Genomic DNA, 19730 nt, shown 5'->3' with positions numbered 1-19730 from the left:
AGAGCAGCAGTTCGTCTTTGCTGTGTCACTGTTTTGTCATGTTTCTGTGCTGCTGTGCATGCAAAAGTACTTAGTGTGAGAATTATTTCATGCAAAACTTTTTTGTTTTGCGTTTTATTTAGCCGCGCATAAATGTATGTATCTCTCATTCCGTGTTGTTCAAAAAGCTTGGTCCACAAACAAAAGCGAAACCTATGCTTATTGGTTGTGATATAGCGAGTTTGAACCAATCTGGGCATGGAGGAGGGACAATGCATCAATGTATCATGTCTGATTTGTCCGGAGACACAGTGACGAGCGTTTCTTTGTCAAATCAGCGTTGTCAAATGTTGATGACGTAACCGCACTGATTCCAGAGCCTCTTAAGTCCGCGAATGTTATGTGATACATCACTGGAAAGCTGAGATTCTCTTCTTTATGCCAATCTTTGAATTGTATGAATCGGATCAGTGGATCAAAAGTTATTAAACATTTAAGAGCAATACTTATTTTTAGCCGCGGGCGGCTGTCTCGGTCTTTAAGGGTTAAAACCGTTGATATGCAATTGTTCATGGTATGATAATCGTGCACGTTCAAATCGTGGTAAACCGTCATACCGGTATATTGTTACAACCCTAATGCCATCCCACATGTATATGACTAATTTTTTAATTGTTAGAGATAAACAATGTTTCCTGGATCTCATCCGAAGTCATATAATGCTTGTGTAGGGAATGTTTAAAGTAGACGGTGATTTAAATAAAAACAATGGCAATCTACATCCTTAAAACTCATGAAACGGTTTCAAAAAACTTTTTCAGCTCTTACATCGCATGATAAACTAGTTTTAAGAGTTCTTGCATAATGTAAACGTGCCTGTTCTTGCAGCTCAGTTATGGCTCCTTCCAGCTTCTCTTGCTCTGCCAGTTCAGCATCACATTTCTTTTGAGCGCTCAACTCAAACTCAGCCTGTAAATGAATACACATATCACAGGAAAAATGCAAAGGTGGCACAGAAACCAAACCTGAAAAGGAATGCACTTTCAAAAATGTGTATTTATTTACAAACACAATTTAATGCAGCATAGCATTTTTACACTGAATTCTGAGCAGACACAGAGCCACTTCAGAGCCAACTTAAATTGGCTGTAAACATGACTTTAGAGCGATACATAGATTTAATGCTAAAGAAACACAAACGCACACACACCTGCTTCATAAGTGCTTCAGTGGAGTGTCTGGCCTTTCTGAGCTGCATGAGGAGCTGTAGGACCTCCTGCTGACTCCTCTCATGTTCCTCCTCCTGCTCCACAATAATGCGCTCCCGCTCAGCCTTCCACTTCCTCTTTTTCTCTGACAGGACCTGACATTACATGCAGAAACAGCACAATATTTGCTTTCATATCAAACCGCACAAAATGTTTAACCATGTCAGATTTGACAGGAGCTCTTCGCACCTGTTGCAGATTCTCCTTTTCAGCCCTCAGGTCTTGCATCTCCTCATCCATGTTTTGTATAGTGGATTCCAACTCTTTGTACTTCTGCTTCTCTGCCCTCCACCGCTGATCGCTCTGTTCTTCTTTTTTCAAAAGTTCTGAAAACATATATTATCAAAACACTCTTACACAATCTACCAAACAGGGCAGGGGTCTTAGACCAGGGGGGCTCAGCAAACCTCTAAGGGGAAACCCTGTGTATTAGGACTTTTAGGCTGCGTGTCCACCGAAGTGTTTTTGCGCTTCTAAAAATGCTCAGCTGTGTACATTTTTGCAGCATAGCATTTTTTCAGTCCGTTGCTATGATACAGAGTATCTTTTAATTTTCTTGTCAGTCTGAAGCTCAGCTCACACTGTGCGATTTACTTTTTTAATAGTTCTTAAACATTTGTAGCATGTCAGACTGCACAAACATATGTCCCAAGTCACACTGTAAGATCTCAGTAGTCACGACACTGACCTGCAGGAGAACTGCAGGAGAAGAGTGTGACTTCATCCATATGTGACACTTTCACTATAACACCTCCTGACACAATATTTCAAGGTAAACATAAACAATCTGTAGCAGTAATTTTGTTTACAGTGCGCCTCAATAAAAAAAAAACAGTGGCGGTTTGAAGTTTTCCAGATTTCTATTGGTTCTTGTTTTACTCTGAAGTCACAGTGCGTGAAAGTGTCTAAAATCTCGCAGGGAAAGTCTAATCGCAAAGACCATTAATTGGCTGTGGGTGAAAATATCAAACAAACCATCAAGGACCACAGATTTTATCCTAAGATTACAGGAACCTTTTAGGATTTTCCAAACTTCACTCAGATGACAAAAACGCAGTGTAAGCAGGGCTTTAGTACATGATGTAACTACAGACATGTCAACCTAGGAAAGTCAATGTACTGTAGTGAGGAAGATAGTAATGGTCTAATATAAGAACTGAAAGACCTTGCGAATGGCTGAATTGATTTAAAAAATCGTAAAAAAATCCAAAGGTTTCACTTTAAGGGACTTGGTAAAAAGCCTATTTAAAAAAAAGGGCTCTGTTCCTTTTAGATTTGTCCTATAACACAGCTACAACTTTTTAATGGTCAAAAAGTACAACAGGATTGATAACTTTGGTACTACCTGCCACTTGTGCCTCCAGAAGGCTGATCTGAGCACAGTGCTTGTGTTTGTCATCAAGAGCAGCACTGAGTTGAGTCTGAATCTCTGTCTCCCTCTGCTGGAGATTCACCAACTGCTGCTGCAACTGACAGGAGGAAATCAACGAATCATCCTGAAAAAGAGAAAAAAAGATGAACCAAGGCCTTTCCCTCCCCTCAGACTTCCCTGGAACAGTGTTTTCCAACTCTGAAGGCAAACCAACAGTACACATTTTCAACCCCTTCCCAATCAAACACACCCGAATCAACCCAGAAGAACATTAGAAGAGACTCCAAAACCTGAAATGAATGGGTCAGATAAGGGAGGCATCCAACGTATGTACTGTAAGTGTGCCTCCAGGAACATGGTTGCTCTAAAACACCCCTATAATAACACTGAATGCAAATAGTTAAACCTAAAAGACATGCGTCTATTAAATAATATCATAAAGGATAGGGAATGAGTGTAATGAGCCAATAAATGGACAGCATTATTTATTATCACTACTCCTACCTTTTCCTGCTCAGAATGAATGTGGCAGGTCTGGATTGGCAGCTGCTCCATATACCTGCACACATGGGGTAGACTGATTGTGTCATAATGTAATGCCTGTTTTTCATTAATCTGATTTAGAAAGCAGGAAATCGGAGTGTATAAAAAGAATTGAAATAAACATAACACACCTCTTGTTCTGTTCACACAGATCCTCCATTTTGTTGTTCTGTCCCTCCAGTTTAGAGCTCAAAACCTCATTTTTCAGGCACACGCTCTCCTGCTGACCCAGCACAATGAAGACGTCATTTCAGTGACCATTTAGATATGTGTAGATAAATGTATATTGAAGTCCAGACCTGAATAATTCTCTGGATGTTGTACAGGATCATGTTTGTTTCTAAAGACACAGTGGCGAGTCCGAAAGAGAAGTGACCCTCTTTATGTAAATCATCCACCTAGAACAATTCAACACGTCTCTCTTGTTTGGGCTTTGAGATTTTGAGAACCAAAAAAAAAAATCCATATTTGCACAAATATACCTTGCTGGTCAGTCGGTCCACCCTGTGTTCCAGCTTCTCAATGGCCATCAGGATTTCTTTGTTATGCTGGCGAGCGTCAGACATCAGGAAGGATGTAATATCAGGTGCTGTTGTTGAATATAAAACCATCACATTTAGTGAATCAGGCCTGCATTATTATTTAAGTCAAATAAAATGACATTTCAGCCATAATTGCATATACTGTACAAAATGTATATTCTTTATGAAAGGTGCAGTCCTGACAAAAGTCTTGTCGTCTATCCAAGTTTTAGGAACAACAGATAATAAGTTGACTTCTAGTTGATCATTTGCTATCAGAAGTGGCTTATATGAAAGGCAAAGGCCTCTAGATTACGCTTATTTTACCAGAATAAAATATGATCATGTCTTGATTTTTATTGATTTAATTAGGACAGTAAGGTCTGACTTTACTTAGACAAAAGTCTTGTCACTTAACAGAAATAATGTACAGTGTAGAATATAAAGTCATGGTGTAGTGGAAAAATTTGATGTGACTCAGGAGCTCATGATGACTGCATCCATACATCTCTGCAATGACTCAATTAACTTATTAATAAAGTCATCTGGAATGGCAAAGAAAGCGTTCATGCAGGACTCCCAGAGTTCATCAAGATTCTTTGCATTCATCTTCAATGCCTTCTCCTTCATCTTACCCCAGACATGCTCAATAATGTTCATGTCTGAGGGCTGGTCAATTTTGGCGCACCTTGACTTTCTTTACTTTCAGGAACTTTGATGTGGAGGCTGAAGTATAAGGAGTGCTATCCTGCTGAGGAATTTGGCCTTTCCTGTGGTTTGTACTGTAATGGGCAGCACAAATGTCTTGACTCCTCATGCTGTTGATGTTGCCATTTACTCTGCAGATCTCTTGCACACCCCCATATGAATGTAACCCCAAACCATGATTTTTCCTTCACCAAACTTGACTGATACCTATGAGAATCTTGGGTCCATGCGGGTTCCAGTAGGTCTTCTGCAGTATTTTTGATGATTGATATGCAATTCAACAGGTGATTCATCAGAAAAATCTACTTTCTGCCACTTTTCTAAATGAACAACTAGAAATCGAGTTGTTATTTGTTCCTCATACAACTGGGATCATCGACAAGACTTTTGTCAGGCAGTGTATAAGGGAGTTATTTTGGACTCAAGACTTACTTGAGTATGGAATGTGCTGGGCTTGGTAAATTGAAGTAAAAGAATTCAGCTGTGGTGGAAAATACGGATTTTCTCTACAGGAACATGGCTGTTGGAAAATAAATGTAAAAATAGTTTAAAAAAATTATTAACTTACTAACAAGAATCATTCTATTTTTGCCTGAGCATGTGGAAAGATAACAATGTACTAAATAACGTTCAGTTTCTTTGCTTTATAGGAACTCATTCATTTTTGAATCATCAAAGATCAGTTTCATCTAAAAAAAATAAGGTTCTAAAGGAGTAAACAAATGTCACCTACATTTTGGATGGCCTGAGCATGTAAATTAAAGGGATAGTTCGCCCAAAAAATGAGCATTCTGTCATTGTTTACTCTCCCTTTACTTGCTCTCTTTACTTGTTCTGTTTTTTAAAACAGAACAAGTAAGGATAAATGGATGAATGTTGAAAACCTGTAACCATTGACTTCCATAATATTTGTTTTTCTAAATAAGAATGTCAATGAGTTTGCAACATTTCTCATTATCTTGTTTAGTGGTTTGGAACAAGTTAAGGGAGAGTAAATTATGACAAAAATTTAATTTTTAGGTGAACTATTCCTTTAATGGCAAGAAATTCATTTAGGGGGAATTGTGTATTTAATTCTAAGTGAATATTTTAATCATTTTTCAGTAATAATTTATTTTGATGGTCCATATTGCACATTTTATAGACTAAAAGTTACACTGCAACTACATGCCAATTACTTCTCATTTGAGTATTAGTAGACTGTCTGCTTAATATCTACTGATACTGCTGCTTCAACATATTTAATTGACTAAGAGAAACTTTGCAAGTACGTCTCAACTTACACCAACCCTAACCCCAACCCGAATTTTTAAGGGACAACCCTCACCCACACCAAACCCTAAACCCAACCAAAGGGCACAACCCTAATTCTTGTAAATAGTTTGTTTAGGAAAACGACAGCCCTCACCTAACCCAAACCCTAACCCCAACCTTAGTTTTAAGGGACAACCCTCACCCACACCAAACCCTAAACCCAACCATCAGTAACCAAAGGGCATAACCCCAAGCTTGGAAAAACACACAAGCCCCCTAACAACTCTGACTAAACACCAGAACTCAAAACAAACAGATTGAGGATCTGGTCAAATTCTTATCACAAATTGGCAGTAAGACACTGGCCTGGAATTGATCAACCAGAGCTGATCGCCTCAGACGAGGGTGTCTAGTGTTTAAAGAATCGAAACATCCAATGAATCTGAGGTACACTACTGATGAAGTGTCTTAAACATTTCCCTCTCACAACTGGTCTTGAAGGAGCCACAAAAGGAGAAATAAATCCCAAACCTCACCCATCGATCCCTACAGCATCCGCCCATCAAAACCATTCCAAAGACATTGGCACATCGTAAACAATAATAACACAAAAACACTTCCTCTCATCAAGTCTTAAGCCCATAGCCCACAAAAAAGGCTAACCCTCCCACACAGGAGGGGTAAGATCAATGCTCTTATGGTAGATAGTCAGACAAGCGTGGGCCCATGCACGCCTCCTTAATCTCACTACTTCAAACCTACCTAGACAAAGCACTAGGATGGGGGGAGTTGTTGTATGTCTTTCTAAACCTAACCCAAACCAAACAGTCTACTTATGATCTAATGAGAATTAGTTGACATGTAGATGCAATATAACCTCAAAAACAATGTTATAGTGATTTTTTCCTGTCACACAATCCTTCAGGAATCATTCTAATTTGTTTATTTAGTGCTTAAGAAGATGAAGAATCAATCAATTTCTATCATTTTACCAACATTTCTGAATATGTTGTCTATGACATCTAAACATTTTCTATATTGGTATGACTGTAGATTTGTATATAATTTATCATAAACGTAACTGTGCTTGTAAAATATAGCCTTGGCTGTCACCTGAAAGTCTTGAGCAGGGTTTGATTCTGCTTGTGGCGCTGCTTCCTTATTCTGAACAGCATCAGCCTGATACAACGCTACAACAAACACCAGTTCAAAACAGCCAATCAGCTCTAATATAAGGAAGAGATACCCAATAATAATGAGATGATTATTTGTACACATACAAGGTGGAGAAGTGCAGGGAATTTGAGCAGGTTTTGGGGAGGGTGAATCATGTGAAGGACAGGGGTCGCAGGTCAGTCCAGACTCACTGGGGTCCTGCACAGACAATATCCAGGTCATTCAGGAATCATATCTGAGATTTGAAAAACCCTGCAGTGTGTGTAAGGAAAGGCTCCAGTTCTCCTGACCTCTGTTTCGGAGTCGCTGGGGTCGGGCTGAGCTGGAATTGCCCCAATCAGAAATGGAAGCATAGGTTGACCCATCTTGGCTATACGAGAGATCAGTTTGGCTTTAGATGGACCAGAATCCTACAAGTAAAAAAGTAGTTGGAGCATCCATATAGACACTGCATCATCTTAATTGTTTTTTAGGCTTGTTTCTTTTATAAATAATGTATGTTTTAAAAAGAGTACAGAAAAAAAACAAACTCTATGAATAAGGTCACCTCAACAATAAAATATAAAACAAAGATGAATAAAGAATGGGAGATATTTACCAATCAGAGCAATCACAGAGTTCAAATTTAATTATCAGTGTTCAATTGCTATATTGAAAATGTTGATAAAATGCTAATCAGCACTGAGGAATCCACAAAAGGTTGCCTTACAGTTTGGAATTGGAGTCAAGATTTTGGCTTATTTCCAGTTGAATGACTTTTCAATTCACCTTTAACAATTCACTTATTCATGGAGAGGTAAACATAAAGGATCAAAAGATTTCCAATTTAAAACTTTTTTTTTTTCGCAAGAGTTTGTCCCATCAAAATAGAACGTTGCTTGGACTTGGTGTCTAAAAAGTCTTAGAATTAGTGCTGTCAAACGAATAATCGTAATAAAATGCTTCGAAAATAAAAGTTGTATTTACAAAAAATATTTGTGTGTTTTTCTGTGCAAATAAATATATGCATGACTAAAAATATTAAAATAAAAAAATGTCAATTTCCCGCTAGCATTTGAGAATGAAATGTTAGCAGGAAACAGATGTTTTTAAAATTTCAGTATCGATTGTTACCGAATTCGATACTTTTGACAACACTTTTGTATAGAATGTTTGTTTATATTTATATATTAATATATACATAAATATACTTATTTTTGTATTTTATGTACAGTATGTGCGTGTATTTATACATATATAAATAAATATACAGTATACGCAAATGTATTATCTAATATAAATGTTTATCTTGGATGCGATTAAAGTTTTAAAAACTAATATCGAGAGGAGCAGGTGATATGATGGGTCACAGCTGGCTTCTCATTCGTAATCAGTAATAATCCATTCAGACTGATCCAAGGTTACAATTAATAGACCGATTTCACCCTACTGCCCTATCTTCATTTTTGGAAGAATCCCCCCTTCCACCCCATCTCCTCCTTGTCCTTCCTTTTCTAGTGGGAGCTCTCGAGACCTACCTGATCTCGGACCCCCTCATTTACTTTTTGGCTTATTAGTCCCTTTATTAATCAGGGGTTGCCACAGCAAAATGAACTGCCAATTTATCCAGCATATGTTTTACGCAGCGGATGCCCTTTCAGCTGCAACCCCATCACTGGTAAACATCCATACACACTCGTTCACATTTATACACTACAGACAATTTAGCCAACCCAATTCACCTGTACCACATGTCTTTGGACTGTGGGGCAAACTGGAGCACCCAGAGGAAACCCACGTGAACATGGGGAGAACATACAAACGCCACACAGAATGCCAACTGACCCAGCCGAGGCACGAACCAGCAACCTTCTTGCTGTGAGGCAATTGTGTTACCCACTGCACCGGTCCCATCTCGGACCTATTTTATACTTACTTAAGAAATTGTTACTCACAATCTGGCATTCACTTTTAGGTTCCACCTTTCCATCAGGAGCTTGACCTCTGAGTACAAAACATCAGCAGCAAAGTTCGGTTAAAGTTCTTAAAATGAAAATTGCAATCCTAACAATTATATTTCTTCATAAACAATTAGTTCTACACAATTTAATTATAGGCAAATATTATAAACCATTAACACACAGGTCATGCTGCGCACACTTTGACTTGTCTGTCTCCGGTGTGTCCAGCTTTCCTTCACTCAGAGTGTCTGAACAGATGTCCGGAGGTGTGCGGGAGGGTTCAGCAGATCCCCCACCATGTCTGTTTTTGCAGAATTTAACCTATATTTACATAAATAAACAAAAACAAAGCTGTGAGAGTCTTGAGATGTTTACTCAATACTCTGGTTCAGTATATGACGTGTGCCTTACTCGATGAATTTCTACATCATAGACCAGAGTGCTTTCTGCCGGAACATGGTTAGGGCCGCTCTTTGACCCGTAACTCATACTAGGAGGGATGATTAGCAGCCGTCGACCCCCTTTCTGCATACCAAGCACCCCGTCTTCCAATCCCTATGAGAGGAGGCACAACAGCTGATAGAAGCATAGTTTTCTGCTAAGCATTATTATTTATTATCTTTTCAACACATAGCTGCTCACCCTCAGAGCTTTCCCTGAACCAAGCTTCACACGCTGGAGCTTTTCTTTGCCCAGATTTGAGTCAAGTATCTGAAATAAAAACAGACAGACACTGAACTCTCACATTTACAGATCTACAGTTGCTTTAACTGACGGTAGATTGATTGATTAGTTCAGTAGAGGCATGACTTACATTGAGCTGTGCCTAATAAACAAGAATGTGCAACATGAGCTGCTTTGAGTTTGTGCTACATGTGCTCATCTACATGTAAATACTGTGCAAATTAAGAACAAATTTAGGTTCAACTGCATCATTTACTGCAATCATGTTCAAACAGCAGCAGAATTTGACTGTCGGTAGTGTACTTTAGTCAACTTAGTTATGGTGATGTTACAAGGAGCAACTTTGAGTGATGATGCCATCATTGGGCAACCAGGTGTGACACATGGCAACCCAATTCAGATACAATTTCTCAATAGGAAAGTAGCCAAGAAACATGGCTCTACAATCTTGTAATGCAACGTTGCTTATAGAATTGCCTCATGTGTCATCACCTTTACTTTCATACTCAGTTTGTTCAATTCCATGAGAGGCAAATACATTCTATAATCTAAACCTCGCACAGCAAATGTTTGTCTTTAATGTTATGGGTTTTTATATGTGATTCTGCCAATTTATAGACATGCAAATATGAGCTGTGGGCCATTTTTACATTATAGACCCAATCAGTGTGCTTGTGAAACTGCTGTCAGTTTTGTGGTTTGCACACAACTCAAACTCTCTGCTCTTCACTGAGGAAGAATCCATTGGTTAAAGAGCACTATTATGGATTTTTGAAAATTAACTTCCATGCAGTGTGCAACACAGCTCTACATGAATGAAAACATCCCGCTGAGCTTTAAATCTGAAAGTGCACCGTGTATAAACTTATTGTCGAATAAAACAACAAAGCAGGGGGTTGGAAAAATGAATCGTTGAACATTCTTGAATGGGAGTTGTTGGGCAAATAAGGTACAAATAAATTCTTGGCTTTTAGAAACCAAACTATGGCTGTTTCTCAATATGCATTCTTGTCTGTACTTGTATGTCATTGTGAAACGTCATCAACCGTCGCTGGATTACTGTTCCAATTCAATGCTAACATCTTGCCAACTAGATCAAATTCATGGATGTGTACTTGCTCCGCCCCTTTTGTCGAGGATGTATCAAGAGGTGACTTGTGCGAACTTGGGAAGCGAAGGTATGATGGAATACATTGCAGCCCAACCAGCGAAAGCTAATGGCGGAGAAGAAAACCAGCACAATTTTAAAAAGACTCCTTAGTTGTGTCACAGAATAGAGTTTTAAGAGTTTTTCAGGCGAGAATACAGTTGTTTGAAACTCGATTCTGCAGTTTATTTACGAAGATCGCACGTCTTCGATGATGTCCTTCAGTTTATGTGAACTCTGAGCCCCAGGCTGTCAATGGGAGCTCCGACATCACCTCCCCAACTGAGAGCAGCTTTACATCAGCCAGTCCATCTTGGATCTGGATCTCATCTGTCCATTGTAGTTAAAACATGATATTTAATACATCTTGTGTATATCTAACAGCCAGTTTTTGGTCTTGTAAATCTATTATTTGTTCTCAGGTGTATTGTTTTGGCAGTGTTATTTTGTTACGTTTTATAATTGTCTTTAATTATGTTACCGTGTTGTACACTGTTTGTCTTTCTTTAACGATTTGCTTAACGTTATCTTTATTTCCTATTGTTTATGTCTTGTAATTTCTACTTGTATATTGTCCATTGTAGTTTATTTATTCAGATAATCAATTTTAATCAAAGACACAAGTCTGTGTATAGTCTGTCCATTTCACTTTACATTTATGGTGATTTATGTTTCAATAAAATATATAGATTTATAATATCAATATATATTAATTAAAAAGCCATGCTTATATAATTAATCGCTTTATTGTTCTCCTCGCGTCCTCTGGAGTTTGTTCTTCCACGTCTAAACTTGGCAAGTCTGAACTTCCAAAGACACGAGTCCGAACTCTGCATACTTGGTATTGAGAAACAGCGTATGACTTTTCATAATCACTTTTATAAAGGATTTAAACACAGTTGTGTGACACATTATCATTTGAAAATAGGACTGGAAGCCTACACTCACTTGAATTTAAAGTGACGGTCACCAAAACGGCACCATTTGAATCAATGCCTAAACGAGGGAGTTGCAAAGAGTTCTAAACAAAGTATTTGTGGGGTATTTTGAGCTGAAACTTCACATAGATACTCTAGAGGAGTGTTTCTCAACTGGTGGGTTGTGAGCCAAAAGTGGGTCGCCGGAACATTTTCAGTCGATCGCGGAGTGTGTGATCAAAAAAACAACAAAAGTCTAGTTTTTAACTTGTTTTGCGTATATCGGACTTTTATTCTGAAATGCGCGTGCGACAACCGTACCGTTTGAAATGTGAAATTTCATTTATTTATAGCAACAAATATGTTGAAGCGCAAGTACAACCCTGAACATGTAAAGTGCGGATTTACGTATATTGAAGACAAAAAAGGCTTAAAACCTCAGTGTGTCATATGTAGTGAGGTGCTCTCACAAGAGAGCATGAAACCTTCTGAATTAAAACAACGTTTAGAAACCAAACATCCCAGTAGCAAGGACAAACCTGTTGACCATTTTCAAAGACGACTCCAAAAGCTAAGGACATCACAAAATAGCCTAACATCTTCATGTTCAAAACAAGCACAGGCACTACGCGCATCTCACTGTGCTCACCGTGTAGCAAAGGCCAAAAAAAGCCCACACAATAGCAGAAGAGCAAATAACTGGTGATTATTATAAAATGGTTATGATTATTTTAATAATTTTACTTAAATTTGCTGGTTTGTTCTGTTCAACCGGATCAGTGTTAATGTTTTATTAATAGTTTAGTTAATGGTAATTTAACTTTTCCTCACCCTAACCACTTTTTACAGTATTTGACGTTTTTACTTTGTAATATTTCTATAATTTGATACATTTTGTTAAATGACAGCAGTAAAATATTGTTTATTTGTAAGTCCTGGTGATTTTCTTATGATTTATCTGTCACTACTTGTGTATGTTAACAAATAAATACAAATAAATTATAATTCTAAAAATTACTTTATAGCTCCTAAAAATTTGGGTCGCGGCTTGATGACCATCTAAAAATGTGGGTCCCTTGGCCAAACCAGTTGAGAACCACTGCTCAAGAGACATTAGAGACTTATGTTACATTTTGTAAAAGGTGCATAATGGGTCCCCTTTAATAGACATTACCTGACTAATATGTCTGAACAAAAAAAATCATCTACAGTGTGATCTGAAAATGATGACAATTAGAGGATTATAATGGTCACACCTGTCCTAGAGAGTGGTTGTGTAAGAGCCATGCAGAATATGCCACCTCCACAGTGTCTCCTACATTTACAGCTTGACCTTCTCCATGGAGCAGATCCTGGGTGAGCAGAGAGTCTGAAGAAGCCTCGCTGTTCCACCTGGCCAAAAACACCTGACACAAACAGACTCGCTGGTCATTACAATACATACTGTCCATCTGTTCGCATGTCAGTAGTTTTTGAGAACATCTGATCTTTCATTATAATAATGCGCACAGAGGATAATTTTATTCCAAACCACATTTGTTTATGTATTCGTTTACGAATAATTCAGTTCAAGTGTTACCTCCCTTATGAACTCCGGTCTGGCCTTTTCTGAGTCAAACATTAAAGACCAGTTCTGCTGCTGGTCATCATAGAAAGCGACATATTCACAGGGCTGAACCTGTAGACAGAGATAAAGAGCTGATGAGAGCAGCATTTCACAGAGCAATATAATATAACAACGTAACATAATATAACGATTATAATACAAGGTAATTGGAAGCAGCCTTTGCAATTCGGACACCTGTTTCAAAGGCATCTCCCTCATGGACCAATCCGGTGCCATTCTGCAGACTTTAAGTTCACCATGTTCAGGGCTATATGTGTGAGCTTTGGTACACTTCTGTTGATTTTTCATTTGCGCTCTGTTTTTCTAGTGTTATCTGAACTTAAAAGAAACAGTCCTAAATTTCAACATGGTTTAAATGAGTTTGCAATTCCTTTTTTGTGAAAACACAATGTGCACAATGTGCTTAATGTGCTTATTTATAAGCACATTATTTGTCTTTAAACAGAAACATGATTCTTTCAAAATAATAAATTCATCTAACAGTTTGTTTATTACCTCACATGACTAAAGACATGAGCTATTGGTGAATTGAGTAAGCTTGTCTGTAGTGTATGTGTGTGAATGAGAGTGTATGGGTTTCCCTGTGATGGGTTGCAGCTGGAAGGGCATCCAATACGTAAAACATATGCTGGATAAGTTGGCGGTTCATTCCGCTGTGGCAACCCCAGATTAATAAAGGAACTAAGCCGAAAAGAAAATTAGAATTTGTTTATTACTGTTTTTATGAGTAAATCACTGAGTCGATTATTAGACTGATTCATTCAATAGGGGCTAAATAATATTCTCAGTCTTAAATGTAAGCCACACAATATTAACTCATTTTTTTATTAAATTATTGTATAAAATCAATGTTGTATTTGTGACGGTGCTACTATTCCAGAAATCAGCACTCTTGTATTGCTATTCATTTCCTAGTAAATATTCAAAACAAAAATAATTCAGGGATTCTCTTGAAACTGGGGCCATATTTATTTTTATTTTTTGTGCCATTCCTTTCTCAAGCCATTCGTTTCTGGTTTAAATATACTAAATACATATAAAAAAAAAAGAACAGAAAGAAGACTCACCGTGAGCACAAATCCACGCTGGATTCGAGCCGTTGTGATCTGCTTTTGTTTATTGCCGTACAACAGAATCTTGTACTAAAATTGCAGATAATAAAAGAATGAACATTGTGAAAATGTAAGATAACCATCGAATGAACATAACCAGGAGTTTTAGAATTGTTTTGGTTAATTCCTAGAATTTCTCACACATTTATTAGACAACTTTTACTCTTCAATGTCCATGATTCATTTTACTTCATAGTTACTGATTACTGTTGGATAAATATACATGTCTTGCATTATCTTTTAATGTTTTTTTTATGTTTCTGAACGAAAGAAGTTCATTCAGGCTTGAAACAGCATGAAGTTGTATGAGTAAATGATGATTTCATTTTACTTTACTATTTAATATGTGGAAATAATGCCCTTAATAAGAAAGTAACCCCTTTAGTAGGTAAAATTAAATGTCTAATAAGTCATTTAAATCGAGTCATTAATTTGATTTGTTCAATCAGCTGATTTATTCAGGATTAGGAATAAAGTAAATGGCCCTTTATTGTATATTTTGTTGAATCACAAAATATGTTTACATGGACATCTTAAGTAATCAAGTTATTTGCCTAATCTGAATAAGACAATAATAATATTAATATGTTTACATGAGTTGCTTTTTGAATGTTTCTTCCATGATCCCGTTTTGCATGTTAGCACATAATTCCATTAACATCATTGCGTCAGGACGATATCCCTGTTTCTTCATGTAATTTCGGGTGTTTTGTTTTTAATTTGCCGACTTTACTTGCAGTTTGGCACTTTCACCTTTCATTCAGGAACATTTCATGCATGCCCCCTGTGACAATTGAGATATTGGAAGCGAGTATGAACTGCTGGAAGAGTGTTGTTTTTATGAAATTTAATATCGTACGCCATATGGAGAACAAAAAAAAACTCAGCATTTCGCGATGGAGAAGTCTGTGGTCCTTCACTGACTTAGTAGGTGCAGGGAATAGTGTCAAACAGCCGTGTGTGTATATATCTATCCTGTGGAAAAATACGGCAAAAATCCCACACGGCGTTAATAGTTTAAGGTGTCCACATGTATATTGCACTGCATACTCCACATGTCTTAATTTGATTTCTGTTTAGTTCGATTATGACCTTAATCGCATTAAATTAATTAAAAATCGCTGTTTACATGGTCGACTCTTAAACAGAGTATTGTCTTAATCAGATTATTGGTGTCCATGTAAACATACACACTGATTGAGACTATTTGTTTCAAAACAGATTCGTTCGTAAAGAAAACACCACTGTGTGTCACAGCATTCTGTCCTACCTCTTTGGTGACATGATTCCCTAAAACAGCAGCTCCTATCTTGCCTTGCTTCACATATTGCCCATTTACACTGTTGGAAAAGCAAAGCTCATTTAAGAAAAGTGTGAACTAATTCTAATTAAGAAACACATAAACAACCGTTAAGTGCCATCTGTATACTAACAAGCAGAATGCATGAGCAGCTGTAGCAAACAGCACAGCTGGAGCACATGGAGGAGGAGGAGGAGGTTTCTTAGGAGGCAGCCCTTTAAAAAACATTAAAAACATTACACGTTAATGCTAAAAGCACAATAAACTGTGCCAAAAAAGGCTACATGACTGCCGTTGTACCACATACCTAATACACCGCTTGTCTTTTTTGGTTGTTTGGGGGCGGTGAATTGGAAGGACTCATTTCCCTGACACTCTGCTCGGTCCAGACCAAAGAGAGAGGCCAGCTTTGCCCTTGAGGAATGAAGACATAAGCATGTTATATATTCCCCAACATAAATGTATCTCTGACTTTTAATTGAATGCACACAGATGTAATCCCAAACCATCTGCTATTTATATATGATCGTTGCCATCTTTTAAAGGTGCCATACAATGAAAATCTTGATATACCTAGATATAGCTCAATAATAGGAGCTTAGTACATGGTAATGACACACCAAGAGTCTCAAACCCCTTTGTTCTTTCAGTAAGGTGTAAATCAATTGAGTGTAATATCCAGGCCGATCGGAACAAAACACAGACTGTCTGATATTACTCACTTGATTGTCTGATATTACTCACGTGATCATTAATGTACACAAAAAGTAATGCAAAATCAAATACAAATTAATGTATTTGATTGGTCACAATGTTTCCTAGTGAAATTACAACAACTATCATTCCTTCCCCCTATTCTCTAGCTATACCATAGCTCATTATACTTCCTATGCATGTGAGACACTGTAAAATAATAGTTTTCTGTATTTTGTGATTCATGTTTTTATTTTTTATTTTCCTTTGTTTATTTATGCTTTTGAATTGCATTTTTGGGTCTCAATCTTTCTTCTAAAAACTTTTAGCCTTAAAAAGTTAATAAAAGTGACGTATTTCTTATATATTAAATTATTTAAAACTACTAAAATGTCAATAAAAGTCACTTTATTAAACTGTTGAGATGAATTTTAAACATCGAAAGTCGACAGATCAGAGATTGAGGTCTCATCATGCATTTCATAACAGTAAATAAACGAAAAATGCTTGTGAATCACAAAATACGGAAACAGGTTAATTAACAGGTATTGTGTACAGTCCCTGCTGAAAAATTAAGCTTAAACCAGCCTAGGCTGGTTGGCTGGTTTTAGCTAGTCAACCAGCCTGGTTTTAGAGTGGTTTTGGCCACTTCCAGGCTGGTTTCCAGCCATTTCCAGCCTGGCCTTAGCTGGTCAGGCTGGGAGATGACCAGCTAAAACCAGCTTGACCAGCCTAGCCAAGCTGGGAGTCCAGCCAAAACCAGCTATATCCAGCTTAAACCAGGCTGGTCAAGCTGGTTTTAGCCGGATTTGACTGTTCATTTTCCAGCCTGACCAGCTAAGGCCAGGCTGGAAATGGCTAAAACCCCTCTAAAACCAGGCAGGTCGACCAGCTTAAACCAGCCAACCAGCCTAGGCTGGTTTAAGCTGGATTTTTCAGCAGGGGTGCATGGACCTTATTAATGTTATCTTATCAGTTTACACCTCATTAGAATAAAAAATTCAGGTAAGACTGAGAATATTAGCTTATTCAGTGCCACCCCAAACAGGTGTATTATTGTCAAATTTGCTGCATATGTTTGTAATGAGGCAACATACAAATGTAAACTCCTGAATTTAAGTCTTCAAGTGGTCGTGTGTGCACCGTTGTGTGCAAGTTTTGCATGTTTATAACCACCTCCAAGGATAGTGGGATTCACAATTCAATGGGGTTGTTACTTTGGGCACTGAGGAGCTCATGGCACCCGATTTAGATTCCAGGCTCGTGGTCCTTTGCCAATCCTTCCCCTCTCTCCCTCTGCTCCCCATTCTTTCCTGTCTCCCTCTACAATGTCCTATCAAATAAAGCTGAAACACCCTAAAAATTATTACACAATCATTAAATCAATCTGTCTGTCCCTTGTGTTGGGCATAATTATAATTTAGCCTATATTTCTTCACAGTATTAACAGTAACTATGATTTTATGTGTCACAGTGTGACTTTATATCATGTGACATGTAGTGTGTAGCCATTTTAAATGACAATGTTCTTAGAAAAACTTTTAAACGAATCAAAACAAGCTACAAGTTTAATATCCTGTTACAGTTTGTAACAGGATATTAAACTTGTAGCTTGTTTTGATTGTAGGATTTCAATCAATAAAAACAGTGGAAGAATTGCTTAGGAAACTTCAAATTGGTCCACTCAGGTTTTTACAGAACACTGGACCCAGCTATTACTAAAATGCAGAATGATGCAATGTTAAAAGTGTAAAGTTGAGAACAGGTGAAGATTTTAAACAATTTAATTTACAGAAAAAAATGTCAACTATGAATGGCAATCACAAAAGACATACAGGACCAGCATACACTATATCAAAAACCTTTAGAACTTTTAAACCAAAGTACAGTTACAGGACAGCAAGGTCCAGTCTATCATTTATAAATAAATCCAGATGAAAGAAGACACAAATGAGATACTAGCACTGACCCTTGGACCTCCCTCCACAGATAGTCAGTGTCCCACACAGCTGACATGGCCGCCAGTTTTCGGTCACTGAGGAACAGGCTAAGAAGCCTCGGAAAAATAGACGTAATGATATTCCTCCTTTTCCAATTCTTATATTGCTGTTTAAGCTAGGATAGCAGTCACTAGTGTGCCTCTATAGATCAGATTTCCAGAAGCCAAACTAAATCAACTGTAATCAACAACATGTGAATGAAATTACCAAAGGAGGGGTTTCACCTCATCAAAGTGCATGTGCTGCTTCCATAAGTGCTGTCAACAAGTAAAATGGCTGTTTTATGTATGCTCAAGGAGCCATAAAATGTAGAATCCAAATATTTCTGATATTTGCAACAATCACAACAGCAATAGGCTACTGCCTTTGGGGGGAAAACATGTTAGATAAGATGTCACACACAGCCACTGTTCTGTCAGTGGATGAAAAGAAGAACAAAACAAAAACTTTACATGGCGTTTCTAAAGATCTTAGCATAAGAAATGCGTGACTGAAGTTTATTTTGATGATGTGCAAAGCAAATGATGTTAAAGCTTTTGTTAGTTCAAATTTCAAGATGGACTGTTTAAAACATGAAGCTGACATCTTAGCAAACATGTTGCCCTATGACGCAATGCAGGTAAGGACATTTTTTCTTAGTTTTACATTTTTTTTTATTTCTTTTATATCAGGATCTGACCCGGTCCATGTAGTGCTTTGCAGTTTTTTGTTAAAAAACCTGAATAGTATTTTTCACAAAAAGTTAGCTAACTTTTTTTTGACACCTTTTTAATGAAATCAGAACATTTAACAACTAATCTTGTCAGCACACGATAAATACTTTGTCCTGTAACTCGTTTTTTCAACCCCCTTTGTATGTAAAACTGACACAAAGTGAAGACACAAGTGTTTATTCAGTGATAATATTAGCAAACACTAACAGCAAGGTATTGAAGTATTTACTGTCCATACAATGCGCTTTAAACAGAAGCTAAGTCTATTGTTGTTAAAATGAAACATGGCTGTAACATCTGTATAGTCAAATAAATGTTAGCACAAAAGTAATCTAAAAGTAATCCAAAAATAGTCAATTACATTATCATAAAAGTGCAATCTAGGAGAATATATCACTAACTACATCAAATAACCGACTGTCATTTAATCTGTAAATGACAAATGAAATTAGTATAATTATAAAATACAAAATTCAATAAAGATTGAACACATTTAATACAACAGAGTATAAAATAATCCTACAATAATGAAATTGTCCAAAAATTTTAATTTTCCTCAATATTTAAACTGAACTGGACAAAAACATGTTAGTATATTCTTTTATCATACTTACCCACTTTTAGGGCACAGAAAATCCCCATCGTGATAATCAGGAATGACGTCTCTAATTTTTTCCATAGGCCTACTATAAGATCAGAGGATCAGTAAAGCTGAATCAGCGCGGGTGTCTTTGACGGACTTATATATGCATTTTGCTCTTCTGCGTGACCTGATC

General features: G+C 37.3%; 2 protein-coding genes across 12 annotated transcripts in view; one reads left to right on the top strand and one right to left on the bottom strand.

Annotated features, from left to right (window-relative positions):
- The window catches only part of lrsam1 (leucine rich repeat and sterile alpha motif containing 1), a 30421-nt gene extending 25356 nt beyond the window's left edge, over positions 1-5065 (top strand). Inside the window, exons 26-27 of one of the 2 annotated variants that reach the window (XR_015490375.1) lie at positions 3314-4117; positions 4409-5065. The gene's annotated coding sequence lies outside the window, so the exon portion shown is untranslated. Of the gene's footprint in view, positions 1-3313; positions 4118-4408 lie in introns of those variants that run through there. The other variant, XM_087252325.1, reaches the window with a different exon arrangement.
- Positions 1-19672, bottom strand: part of fkbp15a (FKBP prolyl isomerase family member 15a) — a 28223-nt gene extending 8551 nt beyond the window's left edge. For 3 of the 10 annotated variants that reach the window (XR_015491353.1, XM_087253637.1, XM_087253636.1), the window contains exons 1-23: positions 19569-19672; positions 15856-15962; positions 15682-15763; positions 15519-15588; positions 14204-14278; positions 13089-13187; positions 12766-12915; positions 9404-9472; positions 9173-9316; positions 8943-9082; positions 8756-8804; positions 7112-7231; positions 6926-7019; positions 6759-6835; positions 4824-4911; positions 3645-3751; positions 3462-3560; positions 3294-3382; positions 3124-3178; positions 2593-2743; positions 1437-1573; positions 1190-1342; positions 856-948 (exon numbers count right to left, since the gene is read on the bottom strand). Coding sequence is in view for 6 of the 10 variants with exons in the window: in XM_087253637.1 (XP_087109763.1) it covers positions 856-948; positions 1190-1342; positions 1437-1573; positions 2593-2743; positions 3124-3178; positions 3294-3382; positions 3462-3560; positions 3645-3751; positions 4824-4911; positions 6759-6835; positions 6926-7019; positions 7112-7231; positions 8756-8804; positions 8943-9082; positions 9173-9316; positions 9404-9472; positions 12766-12915; positions 13089-13187; positions 14204-14278; positions 15519-15588; positions 15682-15763; positions 15856-15962; positions 19569-19633 (2313 nt within the window). In the remaining 4 variants the exon portion in view is untranslated. Of the gene's footprint in view, positions 1-855; positions 949-1189; positions 1343-1436; positions 1574-2592; positions 2744-3123; positions 3179-3293; positions 3386-3461; positions 3561-3644; positions 3752-4823; positions 4912-6758; positions 6836-6925; positions 7020-7111; positions 7232-8755; positions 8805-8942; positions 9083-9172; positions 9317-9403; positions 9473-12765; positions 12916-13088; positions 13188-14203; positions 14279-15518; positions 15589-15681; positions 15764-15855; positions 15963-18210; positions 18427-19568 lie in introns of those variants that run through there. The other 7 variants (XR_015491356.1, XM_087253639.1, XR_015491354.1 and 4 more) reach the window with 4 other exon arrangements.
- Positions 19673-19730: the final 58 nt, after the last annotated feature.

Source organism: Danio rerio, chromosome 5, assembly GCF_052040795.2.
Source record: "Danio rerio strain M-AB ecotype USA chromosome 5, GRCz13ab, whole genome shotgun sequence".
NCBI lineage: Eukaryota > Metazoa > Chordata > Actinopteri > Cypriniformes > Danionidae > Danio > Danio rerio.
Note: the sequence above shows the minus strand (reverse complement) of the source record. Positions and strands in the feature narration are given on the sequence as shown.